Raw genomic sequence first — 27,725 nt, forward strand, 5'->3', positions numbered from 1 at the left:
AAACAAACACAAAAACCCACCCGACCAAACAGAATTTGCTCAACTCTCACACGTGGCAGCGAACGGGGCAACGACTGCACGGTAACTCGGGCGCGCAGCAAGCAGGCGCCTAAACCCTGCCTGTAACACGTGATCCCAGCTAACATCACGCTGGAGACCAGAGCAAACTTAAGGTGGAATTACTCGGGCTTTCTCCCAACTGCCCGTGGAGGGACCTGCTCTTGGTGGCGTTCACTGCCTGCACCGGCTCTGCTCCTGCAGTCAACTCCCGACTTCAGCGTGGCCCTGGTGTATGCGTAGCATGGCCAGGGAGCGAGCTGGTGGCCAGAGCATGTGCAGGATTTTCCCTGTAGTACTTCCAAGTCAGCATTTTGCCCTCTTTTATACACGCCAGTCACAGGGCTCCAGTTCAGGCTTGTGACTTTCTAGTTCAAACGCAGCTTGGCTTTGATTCACCCGGAGTCATACGGGATGCTGAAATGCCACGTGCATGTTCAGAATTGGGTGTGGGGGATATCTGGGGAAAGGACGGTGTCAGGAGTCGCTGTTTGTGTAACAGCGAGCACGCTCTGAGGAGGTTCCAGCAGCCTCCTGCAGGGTAGCATGTTACCTCGGGTAGCAGCAGTCCTGCTACCTCGCCATCCATTCCTGCGCTGTTTCCTAAGCCGCCCTGTGCAGCCCTTCCTGAAGTTACCTGCAGATATGGGCTAGTCATGGCCTAACCAACAAGGAGCACGCTGCATTTGTACAGCAGCTCTGACTGAAGTTTTCAAGTGGGATTCTGAAGCTGCATGTCATTAATGTCACTTCACGTATGAGGGAAACTGAGGCGTGGAGGCCTGAGGACCCTGCTAAAGCCAGTCCAAAGCTACAAGCAGCACCCAGCTGATCCAGTCACAGAGACCCACAAACACCCCAGTTGCTCCCACCTCCACCTCCCTGCCAAGACCCTCGGCACTGCGATGCTGAGTGCTCTTAAGGGACATAGCAAAGGGGAAAAGCAGGCGTTAGGGACTAGCTGGGAAAGCAGCCTCCTTCCTTGCCCGCTGCCCTCAGCCCGGCCTCTTCCTCCGCTAACAAAGCATTTCTCTTTTCCCTCTGGAGCCTTTTGCAACTGGAATGCAACCAGCGAGATCACACCACTTTTCAAAAGCTGCAGCCTGAATTCTCACATCTAGTAGTGCCCCACACAACCAGCCCTAACTTTCAGGCACTTTTAAAATGGAATATAACAAACCCTTGGGATTCGTTTAACTGCAAGTAGAGGTGATTTGTACCCAGGGGCTCCCGTCAGTCCAGGCTCCTTGGAGGCATGAGGCTGGGAGGATGTGTACACATATATTCTGCAGCAGTAACATGAGGACTCCAAGCCTGATTTTAGACAGGGATCACTTAACAAAAAGCAGCCACCTCGCTGCAGGCACGGAGCCACGCTCGGGCCGCCGGGCTAAGAGCCAACATACACTGCATAGCAGCTAGAAGAGCTTACAGTAAGGATTTCCAGGATCACGCAGAAGCAAACAATCACTAGCTTTTAAAATCATACACGTTCTGCCTGCAGAGAACAGTATCAATAGAGACCTCCCGCTGCCCACTTTAAATGGCTGGCAAAGCTCCAGCCCCAAACAGCTGCAACTGATCCCCTTCTTCACCCCCCTCCATCATGTGATGGTCCTGCCCAAGTGATTTAAGCTGCGGGAGCTCAGTGCCGAGTCACGCTGGGCTGTGGAGCAGGGGCTTGGGGGTGCCCGGGCTGGTGGCTGCAGCATGGAGCAAGTGAGTGCCTTCTTCAAGCTGGACTGGTGTGCCAAGCAGGACTCGGGTTTGGGTGTGTGTGGGTTTTGGGCTCGGTGCCAGAGGTAGGAGGAGAAAAGGATTAGCTGAGAGGAAATGCTGGGGGAGGAATAGTGAGGGCTGACCAGCCATTTTTCTACTCCTCTTCTCTAGCATGTTGTCTAAGTGGGGAAGCTGTTTATATCTTTATGCATGTTTATATCTTTGAGTACTCTAAAGGTCTGGGATCATTTGCAACTCTACAGTTTGAATACCCTTTATACCTTTTTTTTCCCTTAAACTTTATATTTTCCATCTGGAAAAATGCCTTTTGGGTACAGGATAGGGCTAACTCAATGCAACAGCAGAGGAAAGCAGGACTGCAGTGTATTCTGATTTGCCCCCCTAAATTCCCTTTCTTTGAAAGACCCCCTGGGCACCGAGGCTGCTTCAGGCTGTGCTCCAGCACTGTACGAGAAACAGAGCCAGAAAGCAGCGTTGCTGCTGTGATGATAAGCAGTTCAGTGACTGGGGGAAACCTGACCTTAGCAGTCTGTGCCATGAGCAGAGCTGGCAGTAGGCAGGAGGACAAGCACCGCCGGGGCTGGGTGGCAGTCCCAGAGGAGTACCAGGCTCCAGAGCTGCTGGGCACGGGCCTGCACAAGCCAGGCAAGGAGAACTACCCCAAGTAAACAATATACCTCATCTGAAAGTAGTCTGCCTGGCTTATCTGGCATGTGGGTAAGTGGAGCTCAGCATTGTTGCCCCAGGGCCTGGAGCACAGGCAGCAAAACATCATTTGAGTTATGCCTGATCTCACCAGACAGCATCTTCCTCTTAGCTGAGGGAGGCTGGTGATGTTAAGTGCTATTTTGGGGGTATGCGGCTGTGGGAGTGAATAATCTGGCTCTGAGGAAAGGATCAAGCCCTCTCCTTTGCAGCAGGAGCTTCCCGGGGGGGGGTGTTTGTTCTGCTTTACTGGGCTGCAGCCAGAAGTGGGCTCCACTGACCCCTCTCTCTGTGTGTAGGCTGCTTATTTAAATCAAGACAAGAAACTTTTTTTCGGTGGCTCCTGTTGCTTAGAGACCCACCTAAGGAAATGAGACAGACCTAGTGTTAGAAAAGCTTTGTAACTAATGTTAATCCTCTGCTAATGGCTCTGGCCACTGCTGTCTTCTGTAGCAGCTGGTAAATCAGTGCTGGTACCCTACTCTTGTTGCACTGGCTTGAATCACCTCCTTGTCAGCTGATGTTGCTTAGTAGGGTGGGAGACTCCAATGGGGGGACAGCTGTGAATGAGGATTCCCTGGCAGAGGGCTGAGACAGGCAGGGAACAGCACAGAACTGGGAATGTGTTTGGGTCTGCCAGAGTAGGTTTGTGCCTTGGCCCCAGCACTGCTGGTGGGCTTGCCCTGGGACAGACTAACTCCTGTGGTTTGGCCCTGCAGGGACTGGTTGTTACTCAGCTGGACATCCAGCCTGGTGAGTGCATCAAAGTCAAAGGGAAGATCCCGTCTGATGCCAAAGGGTGAGTGAGGAGATGGCGCCTGGATTGATGTGGCACTGGGGGAAGCCTGAGCTCCTGCTGTGTTCGGCTTGTCAGCGCTGGGTAGCTGGAGCTGCTGCCTAGGCACCTCCTTGGCACTGCCTCTCTGTTTCCCCAGGTTTGCTGTGAACGTAGGGAAGGACAGCAGCACCCTCCTGCTGCACTTCAACCCTCGCTTCAACTGCCACGGGGATGTCAACACTGTTGTGTGCAATTCGAAGGAGGATGGCGTGTGGGGTGAGGAGGACAGGAAGGCTGACTTTCCCTTCCAGCAAGGTGACAAGATCGAGGTGAGGCCCCAGGGGTGTTGGCAAGGCCCTGGCACAGACCACTAATGGGCCAAGGGCACAGCTTTTTAATGCTGCCTTGTACCTGTGGTGGAGAAGGAGCAGGCATGGAAAGGGGACTAAGCAACAGGGAAGAGTCACAGCTAAAGGCAACCCACTGTCTAGATCTGCTCTGATCAAGTCGATGCCCAACAGCTCAGATGTGTTAAGTGCTCCACTCTGGCCTTCCTTTGCAAGCCACACCAGTAAGAGCAGTTGAAACAGGGACCTGAGATTCAGACTGGGTCTGTTTCATCCCTTTGTTGCAGGAGCTTGGAGCTGACCTTGGGGCAGAGCAAACAAGCTTCCTCCCCTCCATGCCTCTGCTGGGCAGGGAGGAGGCTGAGCTAGGGAGCATGGCCTTGACACCAGCAGCCACCTCATCTGTCCCACCCCCAGACTGGAGGTGGGGAGCGAGGCTTGTGAGCTGGGATGTGTTAGCCTTCCTTCTTGTGTGTCTCTACAGATTTGCATCTCCTTCAATGAAATGGAGGCAACGGTGAAGCTGCCCGAGGTGGAGTTCCAGTTCCCTAATCGGCTGGGCATGGAGAAAATTGAATACCTGGCTGTGGAGGGTGACTTTAAAGTCAAAGCCATCAAGTTCAGCGAACAGCTATAGCTTGGTTTGGTTTGTTTTCTACCCCCTGCATAGTGAAATAAACCCAGACTTGCAATGGCTGCTTCCTCTGCTGTTTTCTGCTCTAATCTGCTTGCTCTTGTGTGCTACAGGGATGGGCGGTGGGAAGGGGTATGTATTCATCCACGTGCCTACTTACACTGCAGCCTTGTAGCTGGTACTGAGTTAGGCTACACGCCAGGTAAAGCATGATTTACTGTGAATAAAGCTCCCTTAGCAGTAGTTGCTCCTTTGTCCCTGTTTGCTGCAGTGAGTGGTCCCTGGCTGTTTGGTTTCTAAACTCTGGGACTATTCCCAGCCAGGGAAGCCCAAACAAGTGCATGCTGGGCATACATTGTGCCACCGCTGCCCAAGAAGTGCTGCTCCCATCTCCTTGCTGGGGATGGGGGACTGACAGGGAACAGGGCATGGCTTGTGCTCTTGCAAATAGCTCTGCTTTCCAAGAACATGCTCAGCAGCTGGGTGCATTGCAGGCTGGCACTAGTGGACTTAAGGAGTAGAGAAGAGCAGGCAAGGCAAGCTAACTTCACTTGCCAGGGGAAAAGATGTGGAGTGTAAGGAGAAGCCTAGCAGAAAGCTTAGGTGTGAGGTCTTGAGAGGAGCCTGGCTGTCTGTGCTGCTTCATGACACTGTCAGAGACCCAGCATCATGCTGTACCATGAGGTCAGTGGCTTAGCAGCATGGCAGGCATGGGTGACAGGCCATGTAGCACCCTGTGGGTCAGTGTCTGTAACGCTTGGCTGCTAAGCTCCAGATGCATCCTGAGGGCTGTATCAAACAGGGTTACTAGAGGTATTAAACCCTGAGTGCACAAAGCACAACTAGCTGAGTTAGGCAGACTGAAAAGAAAAAGCTTAGTGGAGTCTCTCCTGTTCACAACCTCTTTGCTCTGCTTGTGCAATGCCTTGGAGTATGTCTGCTAGTGCTACTCCCCAGCTGCCTGCTAGCTGTGCCTACCCAAGACAGGGCTTTGGGACTGCTGCAGCATTTGAGGACCTGATGAAAGGTAAAGAAGTCCTGCCTGCTGTGGAGAGCTGGGAGCCTGGACAGGCTGCCCAGGTTTGGGGGCTGGCTCTGTGACTGCTGAAGCTGCCCCAGTGCAGCTCAGCTGGGAACTGTGCTGGTGAGGTCTGTCTTAGCCAAGTGCTGCTGAAGGGGTGGGATTTGACTGCTGTTGGCTCACCTCTCTCAGCAGCTGCTCTAGACTAGGGCTGCATTTGCTGCTCCTCTGAACAGCTGAGCAGTGGGGCCAGCTGCTTGGGTAGGGGCAATACCACTCTGCAGAGCATTTCAGCCATCTGAAGGCTTTTTATGGAGAGGCTGACAGGCTGCAAGCCTCTTCCCTTCTTGTCAGCTGCATGGCAGAGACACAGTCCAGATCTGTACTGCAGCAGCTGCCCCAGGGCTGGGCATCCCCAGGAGTGATGGGGGCATTTGCTTTGGAGGGTGGACCCTTGTGCTTTACTGATGCCCTTTTATCTCTGCTGATAACCCTTGTTATGGAGGCTGCCTTGCAGCTCTGCCAGAAGGGGGTGAGTTGTAGTTGTGTCTTGCCAGTCACCCTGTGGGCACAGACTGTGGGTAGACAGGGCTCTTCCTCATATCTTTTCCAACCAAAATGATTCTATAGCAAGGGACTTGGTGTGCAAATAAAGCAGCAGGTTTTCTGGGCACCTCTCCCTCTGGGGAGGTGTGTGTGTCTGGGGATGCTACAGTGTCAAAGTTCAGCAGAAGTTTCCACTATGAAGCTGCTGGGAGGGTGTGGGTATACATCTGTGTGGGAGTAGGACAGGGATAGCTTGCACCCTGCATGGCAGGAGCCTGGCTGTGCTGCAGGGCTCTCATTTGATGCTGACAGGGGCACAGGTATTGGTGCTTCTAATTCCTGTCCTGCATATATTGTGTTATTTGCAGGACAGGATGTTAGTTTCAGAGGATAGGGTGTGTTTACTAGGCTAAGGATGAGACAAGTCTTGCTGATGCTTTGCGTGGTCAAATAAGTCTTGAGGCTTTTTTGAAGGCTATTTGTACTCCGGGTTGGGGAAAAGAGGATGGCTTTTGTCTTGGTTCCCCCCCTATCCCTCTGTTACATTATCTGACTGAAGGTAACCTAAATGAAGTGTAGGAGCACTTAAAAAGCACAAGGCCCTTATGCTGCAGAGGCACAGGGGAGCTCACAGCTGGTCCCTCTGCTGTCTCTGTTCCTGGCTGCCCTGATTAGCTGAGGTTTATGTCTCTGGGCACTGCCAAGAGGAAAGCTGATCTCCTTTTTGCCTGTTAAGCTGGCAGGCCTGATTTCTAGGTAGGTTAGCCACAAGTGTTCCTGATGGCTGTGCTCAGGGTACAAACAGTGCCTTCATGAGGGCTACCCCCCTATTGTACTTTCCACAACAGCTAATTAGGCTTATCCTGCTTTCTACCACTGGCAGCTACCACTAAGGAGAGCACAGAACAGGAGAAAGGGTAGGAAGGAAGCATGCCTTTGCCAGCACTTCCTGCCCCTTGAGTTTTGTTCTCCCATGTCCCAGAGCTATAAATAATCCTGCTCCTATAAGGGACACTGGTAAACAGGCAGAGTAAATGCAGAGTGCCCTGGCTGGCTTCTAGAGCGATGACAAGATTTCTCTTCTGCTACAGCAATCAGGAAAGCAAGAACATGACGCCCTGCTGCAGGCAGAGGGTCACAGTGCATGTAAAAGCAGGGTTTGTCCCTGCCAAGTATGCTGTCCTGAAGTGCACGGTGACCTCAGCTTGTCAGGATCTCTGGGAGGACCCCGAGCCCTGCTTGCTGTGGGGAGGAGCAGAAAGCACCACAGCGTGGCCTAAGGGTGAGGGGTTTATTGTTTATTTTATTTTTTATTTAAATCCTGCATAGTGTTTAGTCAGACTTGCAGTCCAGCAACACATCCTGACAGAAGCCAAAACCCTACAGAAAGAATCTGCCCCTCAGTCACCTGAACACTGAGACTGGGGTGGGGGGAAACAACACTGATCCCTCTTGAGAGGGATGCATTTGCTGAATCCTGCAAGCTTGTCAATCTGTACTCAGCCTCCATCCCTGCCTCCACACCAGGAATCAAAGCTGCACCACTTTATTTCCTTACAGCATCACGGTGAGGGAAAATCAGACCTTAAAACCCTGCAAAACAGCTGTGAGGCTTTGTGTTATAACAGGGAGATTTAGATTGGATATGAGGAAAAATTTCCCCAGGGTTGTCAAGCATTGGCACAGGCTGCCCAGGGAAGTGGTTGAGTCACCATCCCTGGAGGTATTTCAAAGACATGTAGACATGTCACTTAGGGACATGGTTTAATGGTGGACTTAGTAGTGTTAGATTACTGGTTGGACTCTATGATCTTAAGGGTCTTTTGCAATGTAACTGATTCTATGAACACAAAATAAGTTATGTATGTTATCACCTCATGTCTAGGAAGAGAAGAACAAATACCCACTTGCAGAAGAGATTAGTCTGGAAACTGCAGATGTGACAGGAATTAAAATCTCATGTAGAATCTAAAGAGTAGTGATGGCTAAGACAGACCAGCAGCTTTGTCTTCCCAAAAAATAACTTCTCCCTGAGCAGTTCACCTGAACTTCACTTGACAGAAATAGGCCATCCAAGTGACTCTGCAGCCACACAAGCATGAGACACGGTTCAGCACAGCCTCAAAAGACAGTTGCAGGACACTGTGCACCCAGAAAACTGTGCATAGTGTAAGTATGTGCAGTGTGTAGAAGGAGAGTGCTGGGGAAGCTGAGGGGCAATCCAGGTTGTGTTGGGGCATGGGAAGCCAGCTTAGCCACTTCCCACTGAAATTTACAAGCAAAATAGTGCAAGACAATTTCTTCCAAACAAAAGACTCAAGAAATTAACTCATTTCTGTTGCACAACATGAAAAGGTGACCACCAGGCAGCTTTGCAAGAGCACTCAATATGCTGACACTCAGGTTCTTCCTTTGTCTCCTCACCTCCTACTCACTTGGCTCCAATTTCAACATTTACAGACCAAAGGCAACTTCTGCCGCTTGTAGAAAGTCAGCCTCAAACTACAAGCTGCATGACCTGATAACTGGCCCCCATTCTGGTGCAGAGCATATGAAACTTTAACCACACAATTCCCCTTCCCGGTAGCATGATGGAGGGGTGAGCACAAGGCTGGGTGCTGCTGGCATGGGATACCGGGCCCTTGGGGTCAGAGAGGCACAGACCACAGTGAGCTGTCTGTGGACAGGAGCCAAGGGGTGAGGGCAAGTCCTGCCATGCGACTGGGGGACATCACTGGGCCATGCTGAGACCCCCTGGATACGTGCACCATTATGTCCCCGGGGCCCTCCCTCTAAGGACACCCCTGTGGAAACCAAACCCCCAACACACCTGCTTTCCAACAAACTGGGACATTTTTTTCCCTGAACCCCAACCCAGCTGCCCCACAGTGGGTGCAAAGCCTTCCCACGACAGAAAAAATGTATAAAAATATATATGTACTTACCTTTTCTCAGCAGCCTTCAGGCTGAGGTGTGCATCCTCCTGCAGCGCCTTGCGTGTGGGCTCCTGGCTGGCTGCTCCTGAGCCCCGCTGTTCCTTGTTAGCCCTGATTACCCCACAGGTGCTAACTGTTAAGAACACAAGCCCTGCTCTCATTTTTGGAGATTTTGGTGAAGGATGGGTGCGGGGGGGGTGTCCCAGCGGCCCCCCGCTGCACAGCGCTCCCTTCAGCAGTGACATGGCGGGGCAGTTGGAGCAGCCTCGCGGGGCCCCCTCATGAGGTAAAATGGCGCCCGCCGCAGAACTGGCGTGGAAAGCCAAGAGCCCCGCTGTACCCCGATTACCCCACAGGTGCTAACTGTAAGAACACAAGCCCTGCTCTCATTTTTGGAGATTTTGGTGAAGGATGGGTGCTGGAGGGTGTCCTGGCAGCCCCCTGCTGCGCAGTGCTCCCTTCAGCAGCATCATGGTGGGGCGGCCCCCCCCAGCCCCCTCACGAGGTAAAATGGCGCCCGCGGCAGAGCCGGCGTAGAAAGCCGAGAGCCCCGCTGTGCCCCTGATTACCCCACAGGTGCTAACTGTAAGCACACACCTGGAGGGGTGGGCAGCAAGTCCTGCTCTTATTTTTGGAGATTTTGGTGAAGGACGAGTGCTCGGTGGTGTCCCGGTGGCCCCCCGCTGCGCAGTGCTCCCTTCAGCAGCATCATGGTGGGGCGGCCACCCCCCGCCCCCTCACGAGGTAAAATGGCGCCCGCCACAGAGCCGGCGTAGAAAGCCGAGAGCCCCGCTGTGCCCCTGATTACCCCACAGGTGCTAACTGTAAGCACACACCTGGAGGGGTGGGCAGCAAGTCCTGCTCTCATTTTTGGAGATTTTGGTGAAGGACGAGTGCTCGGTGGTGTCCCGGTGGCCCCCCGCTGCGCAGTGCTCCCTTCAGCAGCAACATGGCGGCGCGGCTGGGGCAGCCCTACCCGGCCCCTCATGAGCTAAAATGGCGCCCGCCGCAGATCCGGCATGGAAAGCCAAGAGCCCCACTGTCCCTTGTTAGCCCTAGTTACCTGACAGGTGCTAATTGTCAAGAACACAAGCCCTGCTCTCATTTTTGGAGATTTTGGTGAAGGATGGGTGCTGGAGGGTGTCCCGGCGGCCCCCCGCTGCGCAGTGCTCCCTTCAGCAGCAACATGGCGGGGTGGCCCCCCCCGGCCCCCTCATGAGCTAAAATGGCGCCCGCCACAGAGCTGGCTTGGAAAGCCGAGAGCCCTGCTGTGCCCCTGATTACCCCACAGGTGCTAACTGTAAGGACACACCTGGAGGGGTGGGCAGCAAGCCCTGCTCTCATTTTTGGAGATTTTGGTGAAGGATGGGTGCTGGGGGGTGTCCCGGCGGCCCCCCACTGCGCAGTGCTCCCTTCAGCAGCGACATGGCGGCGCGGCCCCGCCCGGCCCCCTCATGAGGTAAAATGGCGCCCGCCGCAGAGCTGGCGTGGAAAGCCAAGAGCCCCGCTGTACCCCGATTACCCCACAGGTGCTAACTGTAAGAACACAAGTCCTGCTCTCATTTTTGGAGATTTTGGTGAAGGATGGGTGCTGGGGGGTGTCCTGGCAGTCCCCCGCTGCACGGTGCTCCCTTCAGCAGCGACATGGCGGGGCGGCCCCGCCTGGTCCCCTCATGAGCTAAAATGGCGCCCGCCGCAGATCCGGCATGGAAAGCCGAGAGCCCCACTGTCCCTTGTTAGCCCTGATTACCTCACAGGCGCTAACTGTCAAGAACACAAGCCCTGCTCTCATTTTTGGAGATTTTGGTGAGGGATGGCTGCTAGGAGGTGTCCCAGCGGCCCCCCGCTGTGCAGTGCTCCCTTCAGCAGCAACATGGCGGCGTGGCTGGGGCGTCCCTGCCCGGCCCCTCATGAGGCAAAATGGTGCCCGCCGTAGAGCCGGCATGGAAAGCCGAGAGCCCCGCTGTGCCTTGTTAGCCCTGAGTACCTCACAGGCGCTAACTGTCAAGAACACAAGCCTTGCTCTCATTTTTGGAGATTTTGGTGAAGGATGGCTGCTGGGGGGTGTCCTGGTGGCCCCCGCTGCGCAGTGCTCCCTTCAGCAGCAACATGGCGGCGTGGCTGGGGCGTCCCTGCCCGGCCCCTCGTGAGGCAAAATGGCGCCCGCCGTAGAGCCGGCGTGGAAAGCCGAGAGCCCCGCTGTGCCTTGTTAGCCCTGAGTACCTCACAGGCGCTAACTGTCAAGAACACAAGCCTTGCTCTCATTTTTGGAGATTTTGGTGAAGGATGGCTGCTGGGGGGTGTCCTGGTGGCCCCCGCTGCGCAGTGCTCCCTTCAGCAGCGACATGGCGGGGTGGCCCCCCCTGGTCCCCTCATGAGCTAAAATGGCGCCCGCCGCAGAGCTGCCCTGGGGAGCCAAGAGGGACTTCTGCAGAAAGCCACTTTCTCCTCTAAAACCTCCCACAGTAGCTTCTGATTTTCAAATGCCATCCTTTCTAAGCTTGCCCCGATCCTTTTTTTAATCACAATCTTATTTTAGCTCAGCAAAACACCTGTGGCAAAACAAGCTGTGCAAAAGCAGGTCCCTCCTAAGCCTTTTCCTCAGTATTCAATCAGGCTTTCACCAGCTCTTATTCTCCCCAGCTGAATTATGTGTTTTGTGGTTGTTTTTTTTTTTATTTCAGCCCAAAAATTCATCTACTCCTAAAATGAACATGAACAAAAGAAGTACTGCTGGCTTTTCTTGTTTCATTTGAAGGCTATCTGCTCACAGAGCAACCCTAGCAGAAAGACATGGTCTCAAGCTGCAAATCACAGAGGAAAAAGCTGTCCGGCTCGCCATGTTTTCTTTACGGCGTAGAGGAAAACGAGCCCTTTTTCCTAACCCCCAATCCCAGTCCAGGCAGAGCTGCGCTGACATCCCCACAAGCCCAGCTGAGGTGCTGAGCCTGGCGGGCTCCAGCTCCCCACCATCTTGCAATGGGCCACGAGAAAGCAGATTTTTGCAAGGTTTTTTAGCACTAATGTGCAGCAAGCTGCACAAAGCCAGAGCTACAGCTGGAGAGGTTGTGTTATTGTATGCACATAAGCAACAGCATAAGCTGTATGCATATAAGTGCCAGGCAAGACCCCCCCAGGCTACTTGACACCCTGAATTCGGCCTATTTCTGCAGTTTGTATTGAAGAGAGACAGCAGAGTCTGGCCAAACCAGGCAGGAAAGGACCGTCTCCTAGACTGAGACCACTCTGGCTACATAAATACATTCAGTTGCACAATACAAACCATGTTTGTTCAGTAACGCATTGCTAGAAAAGCCCTGTAATACATGAGAGGTGTATGACACTGAGTTTATGTGCAGAGGCACGAGCAACAGTCCTGTAGGCACACAGCCAAAGCATAACTGTGTGCCATGGTCAGCACACATCCCCTCTGGAAGGGATATAAAGGAAGAAACAGCTCTTAACATGAATCAAGCCCCGATGTAAACAATGGCATGGTGTATGGTTGAATAAGGCACAGAGAAACCTGGGGATCAGGTCTCTAGATATGCCCCGAGTTTGCTCATAACAGTTTAAAGCATGGGCTTCCCTGTGAAAAGCTTCCTCTGTTTCCCATTTTGCAAATGACAAGTCACTGCTCATGTTAATGTTCAGGATTTGTGTGGAGTGAGTATGAAAAGCTATCCAGTTTAATTTGCTTGCTTCTCCTAATCACCAGTCTAAACGATCATGACAGCAGCCGAGTTGTAGAGATGAGAGATGAGGCCTGATGCATGAAGTGTTTTCGTGCTCCGTGTTTGACCGATTTTATAGGTAACCTTCACAAAAGATCTTGTGTATAAACTTACAACCAACAGACCCTAGCATGTAAACACTCGTTACTAGATTTAGTCTTGAGGAAAGCATCTGACATGAATTCCTTGTGACCATCAATTGCCCAAGGGCTCCGATAAAAAAAAACAAACTGTAAGTCGGATGACTAGATTTTCACGGTGCTTATGTGACGTGGCACGGCATGGCAGAGCAGACTGTAGGCACAGCATGTTGCTAAAAGCATGTGAGGACTTACTGAGAGCTAGGTTTAAAAGCCCTGCTTCGATATCCTGCGCAATAGACAGCATCATGGTGCAAGTGCATGCCTCCATCATTTTGTGTTCCCCTGTGCAGGGCCTGGGTGCTATGACAGCTATGACAGGATCCTTCGACAGCCAACGGACTTCTCCGGAGACCGCTTTGGAGAAGGCGCGTGACCCAGGTACTCTGAGACTACTCAGGGAGGAGTCTCATCCCCCGTCACCTGGCGAACTCAGCCGGTGCCACTGTGCAGGGTGAGAGGTAGGGTATTCCATTCCAATATCCCAAACAGATGATTCAGTTATAAAAATAATGCTCATTTTTAGGAAAAATGCTCACCAGTTGAGAAGCACTACTTGTTGCAAGATGTGTTTTGAATCATTTGTTTTTAACATGCTGTAATGTTTAGCCTCTGCTGCAGTTGCAAGGGGAAATGCCCCAGCTCTGGGATGCACCAGACACTGCCTTTTGGGGAAGGGGTAGCAATGCAAATCCTGCTGTCTGTATCTAGCTTACTGGCTTTCTCCACTGCAGCCACATAACTACAGGTTCACATCTAAAAACCTCATGTAGCCAGACCCAAAATTCACATTTGTTTCAGTAAGTTTACAAGGACCAGACAGTAAGTGTAAAATTCTGTCCATGGTATTCCCATCCCATGAAACCACATCATCACTCTGGGAAATGAGTTTCCATTATACTCTAGTATTAAAAACACAGGAGAAAAGCAAGGTGGGATAAGGAGCAATGAATACGTTCCCCTTTTCAGCAAAGGCACTGAGAAGTAAATCTGCTGGCTTGGCTGATGCTTAATTACCTTTAAATACATGTCAAGATGTGCTTCTACCGAACTTAGCAAAACTTGCAGTTAGGGGAGCAATTGTTGTGCAAAGACTCTTTCCCTAATTATAAACTTATCAATGCTTACAACAGAAATACAGGCTTTAACTCATTTTTCACCTGAAGTTCTAAGGTGTTATAAAAATGTAAGTAACCATCACTTGCCTCATTAGCTGATGCTTGTGTGTGCAGCGGGAGCACACGGAGGACTTTCAAGCTGTTCACAAAAGCCTGCCAGATTTGCCAAGTGTCCTTGATTTGTTTTGGTAAGCGTAGGATGGAAGGGTGGCTGTAAAAAAAATCTAAAAGAAAACAGCTTTTAAATAAAACTAAACTGAAGTACTGTGTCAGATTTTTTTTTTAGGACAAATTAAATGTTTTGATTGACTTGAAACAGCTCCCTCCATTGTTCCTGAAACTCCACTCAAACAATTATTCTTGAGTGACCCCCAAAATACTTTTCCCTCCACTTTTGTTTTTGATTCAGCTATTAAGCCATAAATATCAGTTCCCCTGCTTAGGGTTCTCATGAGATGCTGTCTGAGCCTGAACAGTGTTCAAGCTCAGAAGTAACGAAAAGGGTATGTTTGCTGTCATCACAAGTAATTGGTTTGCTGCTTCTAGAAGCATTACAAAAGCAGGTAGATTTGCTGTTGGGTATAGGGGAATTGATGCTTGGTACAACAGAAGGGCATTAGCATTTTCTTTAGTCTGCCAAGCTGCCCGTGGAAGAGCTATGATGTGAGTTATTAGGCTCTTGTCTATCTAACCAGGATGCACGACGTTATGATTACATGTGCATGATCTGTGAGGGTAGGAAGAAAATATCAGATTTCCAGCTAATGCCTCTTCTAGCTTGCAAAATAATTTCTGATGAAGTGGGTTCAGACAAATGAGGTATTGCTGTATGAAAAAGTCTTCGTGTACATCATCCCTTTGCAAAAACAGGCCTGTGAATAATGTCATTAGAGATCCCTCTCTCATCTCACAGAAAAGCATTCAGGCTGCAACGCTAACACAGATCACGAGTGAGATTATTCAAAACAGACTCCCCCCACGCTCCCGCGGTGAGTCCAGACCTGAGTTCCTTACTCCATGCTGACTTGGGACTCCTGAGATGCAGATTCTCATAAAAGCATGTTTAAACTCCAGAATCAGAGGATCACAAGACCCAGAAGAGGAGGAAAGATTGTAGTTTCCTGGTCAAAATCTCCTTCACAAGGCCACTGAATGGCATATTTAGCATGTGTTGAAACAGGTTGAAGCTTCTTCTGGTAGCCCTTTATTATATTAAAAAACAACAACAACAACAGCAACAAAACCACGAAGAGATGTTCCAAGCTAATGCACGACTATCTTTTGGGTTCCCTCTTTTTGTTAAGGTTTTCACAAAATACAAAATTAAATGTCTTTTCTACGTACAGAACAAAGTAGAATCAATTAACTGATTAGAGTATGTACAAAAACTTACACGTTCTGTCTTGTTCTTTAAAAAATATAAATATCAATAATGTTCAGTAGAACGGGTTGGTTTTATTTTTAAGGCTTCATTCTTTTAGGTCCTTCATTATTTAATGAGGTGCCAGGTAGGCAGGAAAGGGAGGGATGAGAGGAAGTCATGTTTTTTATTAAAGGTAATGTGTTTAATTCTCGTGAGACTCTTCCTCACCTCTGGCAGGATGAGATTTCCCTCCACCTTGATTTAAGTTTCCAGGAAGCAGAGATGGAAGGAAGGGAAAATAAAACCTTTATTATTGCGATTTTTTTCCTTCATTAAAATCTTGTTTTAAACCTGTCTCCTCCATTCATTGTCTTTGTAGAGAACCATCTGCCAAGAACTTGGATTAAAGAGACTCGAGCAGGAGGACTGTATCCCAGGTCCACCTGGGAAAGGTTAGAGTGAGGAAGAGACCGCTGGAGGTGTTTTACCACCGACCCCGGTGGAGGTAGCAAGTGCTGCAGCGAGGGCAGCTGCTGCTGTCGCATCCCTGGGTGTGAAGTCTGTGGGGAGGCTTTCCATCAGGCACTTGAGCTGCTCCTGACCCAGTTTGATTTTATCATCTAGTTCTCGCTGCTCGATGAGGAGCGCGGACTTCATCTTTACAAAGTGCTGGTAATCCTGAAGCTGTTCCTCGGAGAGGTAGTTGCCCAGGATCTCCAAGACCACCCGTTCTCGACGGTCAAGGTTTTCCTTCAGTTCCCGGGCATCTTCGTGCTGGCCAGCCAGCAGTTTCCTCTTCTCATTCAGCGAACTCTGCACACACCAGAGAGAGCACTTCAGTATCAGCAGCACCTAACTCACCGATCCCCCCTCTCCTTCCCTCTGATACCATGTTTGCCACCTCTGGGGGAGGCGGGATGGCTGCTAAGCTCCCAGACACACACGCAAAAGCCTGGGGGAGGAGGATGAATTCCTCATTACGGATTGAATGTGAATCCCACTGAATCAGACTCGGAACGTTCTAGTCAAGGGGGGGCAGAAAGTGATCCAGGAAAGTCAGTAAAACTTGCTTGAAAGCAACAACTACCAGGAAAATCTGGCTTTGCCTCTCACAACCACCCAAAGAACGTTAAAACGCGGCTCTAACTGAGACAAAAGGGGGTGGGTTGTTCCATGATGCACACCACCACACAGCCTTTCCCCCAGCTGCAGGTCACAGACATGCTGTCTCGACCACAGCCATTCTGTTTGGAGACAAAAGCCGCAGGATCTGAGACATTTTTACAAACTGGGACCAAGATTCCCAGGGACAGAACCATGTTTGCTAGTGCTTTTACACAACCACTAAGACACCTGCCTTCCTGTGAGCCTTTGGAGGTCCTGGCTTACACAAGCACGTTCTTGTGACTGCTGCTGTCCCTCATCCCGAAAAAGGCCAAGCTGCTGTGGTTGTGCAGATACGTACCCGCTCTTCACTGTTGGCATTTTCCCCTAGACTGCTCAGAACGTTCTCTACACGGGCCAGGCGTCCCGAGAGGGAGAGCAAGAGGTTCACCACCTTATCCAAATCGCCAATGAACATCTTGTACTTGTCAAACTCATTAGGTTTGCATAGCTTGCCAATCAACAGCTCCACCTCCTCTCCAAGAGCGTTATTCATCTTAATGTCTGCGAGCAGGCCCTCCTTGGCTTCCTTCAGGATTTCCAGTTTGTGGGTCAAGCTCCCGATGAGCTCAGCCTGTCAGAAGGGAAACACATTGCCACATCGGTCATTACCACCATCACCCCGGTCACATGGATGACGACAACAAGAGGATATGGCTACAGTTCCTGAGGCGCAGGGTCAAGTCAGCAACAGCTGACAATGGTGACATTAAGGAGGAAACAGAGAAAACTCTGAAATTCCACATCTAGGTGATAATCTGAATACCCGATCAGATTGCATGAAGATAGATTTGCTCTACCATCAATGAACATTTTGGCACTTAGTGCCATGGTCTAGTTGACAGGGTGGTGTCAGGGCAACGGTTGGACTCGATGATCCCAGAGGGCTCTTCCAACCTGGTTGATTCTGTGATTCTGTGATTTATAGAAGAGACATCTGATTTGATGCACCATATTCTCATACCCAGCTCTTTCAGATGTAGGTTCTTTAGAGCCTCCGAGTGCAAAGAGCTACAGCCACATCTCCTGCATATTCCCCACTCCCTGCCCCAGCCTGAAACGTCTTGTTTGGATGTTATATTTTTTTCGACCCAGAACTGTACAAAACAACTGGCAGAAAAATTAGTTTAAGCAGTATTAACGGCACGGCAGGAGGCTGAGCTGACACTAGTAACATACAGCTTAGCAAGAAAGAAGGAATTGCTAGATCTTTTCCCCTCCTATAGTACCCTGAAACTGCTGACTGTTCCTTATTTGGCCACCTCAGTGTTGAGGTGCAAGCCTCAAATTCAACCGTGACCAAAGCTCCTTGCCTGTGCAGGCACTGCCTCACACAGAGAGGCATCAAGCAAGCATTTACACCAAAGATGCTCTAAATTTACTCACTGACTGAGCAAAGACATGGAGAGCACACACCCATTTTGTGAAAATTCAGGCAGGTGTTTCACTGCTAAAGAAAAGGAGGCCCCCAGGGTTCAGTGACTCCAGAAACAGCAGTGCTGCACATGTGCTGGGGATCCTCATTTCTGTGAGGATTTAGGGGAAAGACATATGCAAAAGCAGAAGTCTGTGGCCTGGGGCTTGCAATTCGTGCTTCCATTAACTCAGAACTGAGAGCACAGAGAGCAGGAAAAGCTCTTCATACAAGGGGTGGGTGTTTCCAGTCTCTTTGGTTTACGTGCTGCTGAGGCATCACTACACGTATATTAATCTACTCTGCACACAAAACACTGCAGAATAAAATAAAAGTAAACCACAAGGTTGCCTGAAAATATTGTCTCAAAGTTTACTAACACGGTCTTCTTTCCATCACAGGTGAGAGTAATGTCAAGTAGGAAGGCGGTCTGCTTCAAAAGAGAAAGGATCTCCAAACCCATTCAGGCAGACACCACTAGATGGTACACTGGGCGTGCATCCTCCGCAGCGCAGGGGTTTGTGGCTGCCCTTCCACATACAGGCAAAGGCTGAGTAAAATGTGAGTAGTAGTATCTTAAACCAAACGTCAGCTACCAGGCTTATGCTGGGGTGACTGCTAGGTCACGCTGTTTGTTAGCAGCACAGTTCTGGGGGAAAGGAGACCAAAGGTGGTACTAAATCCCTCCTGCTAGGATGAGGGACAACCAAAACTCCTTTCCTTGGATTCTCCCCTCAGTAGGACAGGTAGCACCCAGAGACAAGAACACTTGCCCCTCCCTGTGCCTGTGATGCTAATGCTACCTCCAGCCGTGGCAGGAGGCTACAGGACTGCTGGGAGTGCTGCTCTAAAGGCATGGGAGCTGGATGGGGACTGCGAAATATTTGCTTTGTGTTCATTAATCAGTGACCCTCCTTCGATCCCAAATGCCAACCAATATAGCTCCTCTGCATACTTACAATGGAGATGAGCTTAGTTTATCCAAATGACCTCTCCGAGTAGCTGCCTTCTCAGATAATACCTATGCAAATGTTCTTTCACACAGACCATGAGCAAACATGCCAGGCAGATCTTGCTGTCTGGGCCTAATCACTCCCATCTATTTCTGTTTTTCCATGCAAATGTAACCTTTGAGGCCCGGGACTTGTCCTCCACGGCAGGCTCACATCTACTTGCAAGCCTGTTAGATGTTTGCAGCATGTCCCCTGACTCCTTGGAGCAGCACCCTCGTCTTGTTTAATCACTCCCTGCCTCTCACGGTGGTACAGGCAGGCAGGTTTTGAAGTGAGCAGCAGCCCAAGAACCGATCGAATGCGACGGACGTGGCAGGGGCTGCGATTCCCTTTGAAGCTGGGTGCTCTGCAACCAACGGCTTGGCCCAGATAATTAAAGCAGCAGACAAAGGCCTTAGGCAAATGCTTTTGATTAGCAACACATGCATGACCTGTCTGTGTAGACTTGCTACCCAGAATCTGTGTAGGACCACAGAAACAGGAGATGGCAGGCACGGCGAGTGTCTCTAACCCATTCCAGTGGCATGGTGTGACAGCTCCCAAAGGAGGGTCACACAGGGTCCTACCCGCACCTCAGATGCTCCACAAAATAGGGCTAATCTGCTCACTTAGTACTCATAATTTGTGTTAGAGAGCACTTTGATGGGGGTCCCATTCGAGCTGTCATTGTAGTAAAGCCTGGTAGCGTGCAGATTTCGCTTAGCAGATGAAAGTTGAGAACAGAAAGAGTGAGGCAATATGAAAAAGAGAAAAAGCGAGGTGAGCTCTCCAGGTCACTCACAAACATCACTCAGCCTCACATCTTCTCTCTGCTTTTCTACACTTGGCGTGGGGATGAGGACCCAGAGAGAAAACGTGGAGTTGTGCTAGAGACACGTGAACTCTCTGCACTTTGACAGAGAGGCTGAGTTTGGGAGCCTGTCTTTAAATTCATGCCTGAGTTCAGTGCAGGAAGAATTAAATACTATATTTAAGCATATGTGACTTGCACAAAAATTTGTATCCTTCAGTATGTTTGAACTCTGCTGTTTTACAAACAGCACAAAATATGGACTGTGCTGCTCTGGCCAGTGCAATGTAGGATGTTTTACATTTACAGGCAGGCAGAGCTGCTTTTGACACAAAGATAGTAGTTGTGTGAAGGGAGGCACAGACAAGTACCTTCCCGTGGCTCCTTGGGATTTGTGAGCTTTGCAACATGTCTTAATTACCAGGTAACCAATGTGAGACATCCACAGGGCCGAATTAGAAGGCCCTGCAAAAGCCCTGGGAGACAGAGCACCCAAGCCTCCAGCAAGAACTGCAGGGGCCATTCCTCAGTGACATGTAGCCACAATAAGAGAGGAAAACAGTTCCTCCTCTCCTGCCTCCTCCTCTTCCTGATCCTGGCTTTCAGCAGGTCAGTGAAATAAGAAAGGGTGGGGGGAAAAGAGTAACCAATGTTTCTTTGGAGGAAGTGAGTGCAGGCAGCAGGTAAAACGGGTAAATTGGCTTCACTGAAGAGGAAAATCCTACAGCAAACCCTCATTCACTCAGTGCAGTCACCAGCTGGACTCTGTTCCTGTTTCTATCTGAGCTGTCCTTGCTCAAGTCTCTTCACCTCTCCCTTTTCCTTCCTTGCTATGGGACAGGGACTGCCTCTTACAACCTGTACACTCAGCATTTGGCCTAACACAGGCCCGCCTCAGGGCTGTCCAAGATTTGCACTCTAATTTGCAGTGAGTACTCAGATTAGCTCTCTTGGTTCAATCTGGGTCACCCTCACTAAGCTCCACAGGTGGCCTAAATGCACCCAGCGCCCATGCAAGCTGGGAATGCCAAAAGCTGACATCAAATGGACATGAACTTTACTTTAGGGCTTATTATTATTTCAGAAATGTGACCAGCAAATGGTGGCGTGTGCTGAATTTACCTTCTTCTCATTGATGTCCAGCAGCTCCTCTTCCTCACCTACTTCTTTTGGCAAGTCCTTGATTTTATTCAGCAGTTCTGCTTTGGGTGCTGAAACATTGTAGTAAGCAGGACAGGTGACCACAGCTACAGGAGCTTCCTTTTCTTCTCTCCTACACCACAGTGAAGAGAAAGGAGGAGTTCAATCTGAGCCTGCCTTTTGCCCATGCCTAGATCCATGGTTTTCCAGCACTCCCTCTCTGGTACCTTCCCACTGTTATTAATCACAAAGGAAAACACTGCAGGACTTGGGCTGATCTTTGCATCCCCCTGTAATAAGTAGGCACCCACATCCCTCCTTCCAAAATTTGGCCTCTCATTACCCCTCTGCCCATCCCTGTTTTGGCCCTGATTTTACTCTCATATCTCTGTTACTGTGCTTTGGACTGAATTACTTCAGATTACAAAGGTTAAGACAGCAAAATCAAGTACCATCTCCAGAGATGGTTCATTCCCTGCCCAAGCTCAGCATCGTTTTCTACACAGCCCAGAGAGGTGAGCTCAAAGGCCTCACATCCAGCCGAGCTCAGGAGAAAGGGCATTCAGAAATGCCCTGCCAGTCCTCACGCCCAGGGACAGAGAAACTCACTCTGCCAGCATCCATCTCTACAGATGCAGAAAAATTCAGCACAGGCTTGCCCTGAAAAGCAAGCAAGCAGCGAGTTCTGCTGTGACATGAACCCACAACCCAAACAAGAAGTGCTTACGTGTCATCTTCGACTACTGTCCTGCTCGCTTTCTTCTGGGTCATCTTCCTTTTCATGTTGTTCTCTTTCAGCAAGCTGGTTCCACTGGGGAAAAGCCCTTCCATTAAGTCCATGGTTGTCTTCATTTTGGAATCTGGATCCAAGATATCAGCCAGAGACTTGTCTTTATGGACAATTTCTTTTGCTAGAGCCTCTGACTTAATATCCTCTGGGGTCTTTGTCTTTGCTGGAGGAGCTGTATTGAGTGTCCTGGGGTCCAGGCTGCCGTTTTCTGACTCTCTGGTGATGACTGCTGGCTCTCTGTGGTTGCCTTCAGGTTGGGTTACAGGCTGTCTATCAGTGCTTTGAGACCCTTCAGAAGAAGCAGGTGACTGGTGCTGCTTACCCACAGCAGATGGAGAGCTAGTCCTCTTTGATGCAGGTGGCGAGAGGTGCCAATTGTTTTCACTGATACTGGTGCCCAACCCTGGTATCTCCCTCTCGGCCAGGGCTTTGGGAAAGCTTTTGAAGCTGCTATGGACAGAAAAATTCTGTGAGATGAAGACAAACACCACACAGGATCATTGTGAACACATGGTGAAGGCCTAAGACAAGGAAGTTTTCCTTCTCTCTCACTTATTTTTTCTCTTACTTATCACTTCCAACACAGAAAGACCCACAGGATGAAGCTGCTGGCACCAGAAGCATATCGTCCCCTCAGCCTGGACACTGCTGTTTTGACATTCCAACACAGAAGGAACTAGTGAGCAACACGTCTATTTTGTGCTCACAGGCTGGGGACGTTGAATCTCACCACCTGGGAGTACCATCCTGAGCAGTCTACACTCATGAGTTCTTTTCATGTTGGAAAAGCCAATCACCACCACAGCCCTGGCCAGATTCTTTCTGGATGGAAATCAGAGCAGCTCCTTGGGAGCAAGGGAAGCTGTGCCCAGTTAAACCAGTCAGACACCTAGCCCAAAGTCCTATCCTTGAGGAAAAATTCACTAGACAGTGTTACTGTGACATATTTGTTGTCCCTTCTTGGCAGATGGTCACTGTTTCATAACAGCTTTATTTTGTGCCAGGTCTAACATGTATTCTGGGAAACTCTGTTTGGAAAAACTGTCATGGATTTTCATAGTCCTCTCTCAAAACCCAGTAATGGGAAGGAGTCAGCAGCCACTTTAACTCTTCTAAGAAGCAACTCCACTAAAATCCATCCGTTAACTGCAGGAGAACGAGACAAGGATAGTTTCTCACCCACAACCCCCTTTGCCTTGCTTACTAAGCACCTGTCAGGGCATCTGCTGATGGGCTGCAAAGCCTTTGGCCTTCTTGCTTCGTGCCCTGCCCTGGCCACATCACTTGACAGCGCTCTTGGCAGCCTGCAAAGCCTAGTGGCAGCGAGTCTGTCTGTCTGTCCCTCTCCCCTTATAACATGTGCACTCTGCAAGCCTCCCGCTCAGCCAGCAGCTGTGGGTGGGTCGTGGTGGCACGCAGAGCTGCGGAGGTCAGCCACATTTGTCTGCAGCCCCGCATATCTTACTGTATATGGCCCTGGAACACCCGAGACGCCGCGCTACAGCCCTCCCTTACCTCGCTCTGGCCTCCTCTGAGAGCCTGGTGGATTTGTCTCCAGCTGCCCCGTTCCCCTCCAGCACCGTCGGTGGGGGAGGAGGTAGGAATTCCTCCGTGCCGTTTGCAGAAGTGCAGGAGCTCAGCTCAGGAAGAGGACGGGATGGCAGTGGGGGTGAGAAGGGTGGAGCAACAACACTGGGCTGGGAAGGCATGACGAACACCTCGTCGTCCTCATCGTCCTGCAGCGATGGGGGGGTGAGCTGCAGGCCTGACTCTGAGATCCGGAGATGGGTTGTCCCCTGGGGAGAAGGAGTCTCTGGGTCAGAAGAAGTGCTGCTCTGTGTCGGCAGGGACTGCCACCTCTGGGAGAACTTTGGCCCAGCCACTGGAGGAGACACCACAGCCCTTGGGTAGCTGTTGTCTTTGACCGAGTGAGCCCACATCACTCTGGGTGGGAAGGATGTGTGAAGCAGCCCAGCTTTCCTTCTCCACATCACTTCTTCTGTGGGAGTCTCGGGGGATCTATCCTGGACAGCATCCAAAGACTGTGCCTGAATATTACCATTGCCCTCAGGGGGAGCAGCATCTCGTTTGGCATGGTGCTGTCTCAGAGCCTGGCCATCGCCTGCGCTCTGCAAGTCTGAGGGAGTCTGGGTGGGTGTATTAGGGGAGGACTGGCCAGATCTAGAAGGAGTAAGGTTAAGGAGCAAGGGTTTAAAGCCTTGCTTTTGCTCAGGATAGAGACTCCTTGCCTCTGTTGGGGATGGGACAAATGCAGAAGTCCTACTGTCTGGCCGGGAAAGTTCTGAGAGCTTGCGGTTCTCAGCCAGCGTGGTGGACCCGGTGACAACCTCGCTGCTGTGCTGAGGATGGGGATAGTAAGTTGTGAATGCCATTTTTTCTGAGTGGCTTCTTTCTTTCTTGCTGAAAGACCTAAAAACCAAGAGACAGACCACGATAAGATTAATAATTAATCAATGAGCAAGAAAAGCTATTGTGCACCTCCTTAATGAGCAAATTAGGAAACCACGTCAGAGGCCTGGGTCAGTGCCTGCTGATCTAGGTGAGGTGCAGTTATGCTTTGAAACTGGGAGTAAAATCCAGTCTGCTAATGCCAGGGACACAGAGCCAGATCCATTCCCACTCACCACCACCCATCATTTTCCGTGTGTGCTAGATCACACACATGTGCACACATGTAGCAAGCATCATGGCAATAGCTTAACACAAAAACTTTTAGGAAAACCTGGCTTTCTTTCCAGCTTTGCTTTGAATTTTGTTTATTACATATAGGGCTAATAGTGACTGCTGTAACAAAACTGCTTAACATTATCTACCATCAAACTCCACTCTCAGTTGCTGATAATTTTAAGAATTTCAGCTTTATGGGCCAAAAATTCCCATAACATTATCTGCTCCTTTTGGAAAGGTGCCATTGGAATGATTCAACCGTCTCCAAGAAGAAAGTGAGGCCAAAAAATGCACTATTTTGACTGTGGAGAAAAATAAACAAAAGCTCTTACAGCCTTGGAATCCTGTTAGAAAAAAGAGCTCCAAGATAGGCAGGTGTTACACACACCAAAGCCAACACACTCCAACTGCAAACCAGGCTGCAAAGCCAGCAGATTAAATTATTCCTTCCAGGTCTTTCAAGATGTTCTCATGTGATTCTAAACCTACTTGCCCGTATGGCTATTTAGCTGGAAAACAAAATGAGTAGTAATAACAGCACTAGCAGATACAACAGCAGATGGCCCAAAAACATGAGGCCACACCATAAAACAATAAAATACAATAAAGGTCTACTGCCAATATATTTTCTGTTCTTGAGATGCTTTGTTCAAATAATCCAGTGCTGCCAATCTGTGGTATTTGAGTCTTGGGGCCCCAAATTTGCTCTCAGATGTACGGATACAAATTAAGAATAACTCTGACAAGGACATGGGTCATTCCAGCTTTATTGTGGTGTAACTGAGAATAGAATTTGGCAGCCTTTGCCTGAGGGGGGGAGACTTCACAGACAGACTGCTCTTGGTATTGTCTGTGGTTCCTGGACAGTAGCAATGTGTATTCTCTTCAGATGCTCCGTGTCTGTCAGAAACCAGATGGTAATGCTCTAATTGAAAGATCTCTCCTACTGTGGAAGCAATTGCTGGTTCTAAAACTGGTGGAGCAACAACCGTTCCCAATAGTGTTTATGAGAGAGCTGTTGTGTGACACCTGGGGAGCAGCATAAGAGCACGGAGTGTTAAGTCACAGAGCACATGTGACTCGACCAGGACATTCAACAGTATCCTAATAGTGGAACTCCTTCTGTGAATCGTTGGCACGTGGGTGAGGTCCTGGTCTACCTGTCCCTTGCAGTCTGCAGAGGATTCAGATCTCATTCTCACTGAGAGTTAAATGTAAACCTACTGGCTTCAGCAGTGCATGATCAGAGCCCTCTGCCTTCCAAAACTCATGCCCATCCTCTTTCAGGTCATTTCAGGTGCAGTAACACAAGGAAAATCACTCAGCAGCTAAGGCTCGTGAGCAGTGATTTGCAGCCTGTGCAGTGGGACCCTCTGTCCTCAGAGCCAAGGGCTTTTTTCTGTCTTCTCCCATCTGGAGAAGGTTGTAGAGAAGTGGGAGCCGGCCTCTTCTCCCAGGCAACCAGCGATAGGACAAGAGGACACAGCCTCAAGCTTCGCCAGGGGAGGTTCAGGTTGGACATTAGGAAGCATTTCTTCTCAGCAAGGGTCATTAGACACTGGAAGGGGCTGCCCAGGGAGGTGGTGGAGTCACCATCTCTGGAGGGGTTTAAGAAAAGCCTGGACATGGCACTTAGTGCCCTGGTCTAGTTGCCATGGTGGTGTCAGGGCAATGGTTGGACTCGATGAGCCCAGAGGGCTCTTCCAACCTGATTGATTCTGTGATTCTGTGATCCTTTCGTTCTCTCTTTTGGGAAATCCAATCCTGATCAAGAAGGGAAAGCAACCTCACATCTCCCAGCAGAAATGTGCTTGCAGAGCATGCAGGATGCCTACGCAGCAGAAACATCATAAAACAGTTAATACCAATAATCTCTGTGCAGTGAAGCACGAAAATGAGAAACCTACATTTCGTGCCCCAATAAACTTGTTCTCAGTCTGGATGTTCAATCCTGTTACTTGGAAAATAGGTTGGGAGATAAAAAAAAGGAAGCAGCAAGTAGTTATTGAGAAGACTGATGAAATGCCATCTCTAGAAGAAACAGGGAGGCAGGGTGAGCTAAACCAGTTGTTCTCTTGGAAAAAAAATGGAAAAAGCTATTCCAAATCAAAGTAAATGGGTGTGTTTTTAATGATCATAAAAGGACGTGCCTAAAGGCAGATTGAGTCCCTCTAAAACAACATTTATGTCTTCTTAGGGGCAAAAATGGCCAGCTAGAAGTAAGATCCAGCTAGACTAGGAGCCTTCCTCTACTCCTCGCTGTCGCTCCCTGACCCAGAGGTGCATGGTGAAAGCTTTGGGGACAGCAGTGTTAACTCCCACCGTGACAGCAGGGTGGGATGACATTTACTGCAAGTTTGTGAGAGACAGAGCTCCTTTGTGAATAATTCTTTTAGTCCCTCTTGATGGTTTTTACTGTAATAGGAGTTAACTGTTTGGGCATTCGGAGCTTAGGGCAAGCATCTATTTATTATTGAAATGTAAACACAGCAAGATCAACTTCAGTTCTAGTTAACTTCAAAACAATCCACTGCTAAGTGGGTAGTTACACAAGTCCTAATATTATGAGTTTTATGATTACATTTTTCTATTTTTAAAACCATTTCTCTCTCCCCTGTTGCTGAGCAAAATATCCTGCCCGCACTAAGGAAAGCAGCCTACATGCAAGCTCCCAATTCAGCAAGATAAATGGAATATTCTGGTTTTAGTCCATGCAAATCACTTGCTTTTGAGGAGGCAGCACCCTGGACTGGAGAAAACCAGACAGAGTGGGACATCAAGGTATTTTTTCCTTTAGAATCAGCTATGATAGCATCTGGATGTGAATTCTAACAGATCAAACATGTTTTGGAAGGTATGTAATTGGAAATCTGCTGCAGAAACATGCTCCAAGATGACATGAAGAGAACTGGATAGTGAATTAGTGTCTATAGTGAAAAAAAAAAGCTCACAGCAACTTACTCCTCCTAACTCTGCTGGGCATAGTTCACCCAGAACTGTGTCCATGCAGGTGTTTACTAGATGTTTACTCATGATCCATCTGTTTACACAGACAACGCATGACAACTGCTGCTGGCAGCAGGCTGGCAAGAGCTGACGGTGCAGTGACAAAGGGGACATTAACACAAACCCACCTGGCTCCTGCGCTGACCACATAGAAAGGATCTCTCACCATGGGGCCAAATTCAGTGCTTCCCCTTCTCAGCAGGTCCTGGAGTGCAGAGAGAGTACGAGCAGTGAGCAGAAAGCAAAACAAAACAAAACACTGACGCTTCCTAGTGAGAAGAGAGCACAGCATGTGCCACACACAGATGGGAGGAACACTCCAGCGTGGCGTACCACCCTCCAGCACCCTACTCCTGCTCAGAGAACCTGTCTGCCTTTTTCAGGATGGATTGTGGACCAACAGGCAGACTTAGTCAGAGAAATGTGTTTTAATACCTCTCAGCAAGTCCTTGCCTCTTCTAAAAACATGCTGAATGGTATCAGTGGGACCTGGGTGTTCACCTCTGTTTGATACGCCAGCAAGAAGCTGAGACATCACTGGGGAAGCTAAACAGTGAACAACCTGTGCCCCAGCCCAGTGCCAAAACAGGACTGAAACACT

At 49.8% G+C, this 27,725-nt stretch overlaps 2 protein-coding genes across 3 annotated transcripts in view; one reads left to right on the plus strand and one right to left on the minus strand.

The window, feature by feature from the left end:
• The first annotated feature begins 1,668 nt into the window (after positions 1-1,668).
• LOC137665196 (16 kDa beta-galactoside-binding lectin-like) lies at positions 1,669-4,301 on the plus strand. Its single transcript, XM_068404042.1, is given in 4 exon segments — positions 1,669-1,776; positions 3,222-3,301; positions 3,438-3,609; positions 4,112-4,301. Coding segments are annotated over 4 exon segments (513 nt in total). The 3' UTR covers positions 4,265-4,301.
• Positions 4,302-14,964: 10,663 nt separating this feature from the next.
• Positions 14,965-27,725, minus strand: part of SHROOM3 (shroom family member 3) — a 42,931-nt gene continuing 30,170 nt past the window's right edge. Inside the window, exons 5-10 of one of the 2 annotated variants that reach the window (XM_068402827.1) lie at positions 27,253-27,329; positions 22,946-23,860; positions 21,368-21,880; positions 20,623-20,773; positions 16,585-16,857; positions 14,965-15,932 (exon numbers count right to left, since the gene is read on the minus strand). In XM_068402827.1, coding sequence (XP_068258928.1) covers positions 15,573-15,932; positions 16,585-16,857; positions 20,623-20,773; positions 21,368-21,880; positions 22,946-23,860; positions 27,253-27,329 — 2,289 coding nt within the window. In that variant the 3' untranslated portion in view covers positions 14,965-15,572. The remainder of the gene's footprint in view (positions 15,933-16,584; positions 16,858-20,622; positions 20,774-21,367; positions 21,881-22,945; positions 23,861-27,252; positions 27,330-27,725) is intronic. The other variant, XM_068402826.1, reaches the window with a different exon arrangement.

Source organism: Nyctibius grandis, chromosome 6 (genome assembly GCF_013368605.1).
Source record: "Nyctibius grandis isolate bNycGra1 chromosome 6, bNycGra1.pri, whole genome shotgun sequence".
NCBI classification, from domain to species: Eukaryota; Metazoa; Chordata; class Aves; order Nyctibiiformes; family Nyctibiidae; genus Nyctibius; species Nyctibius grandis.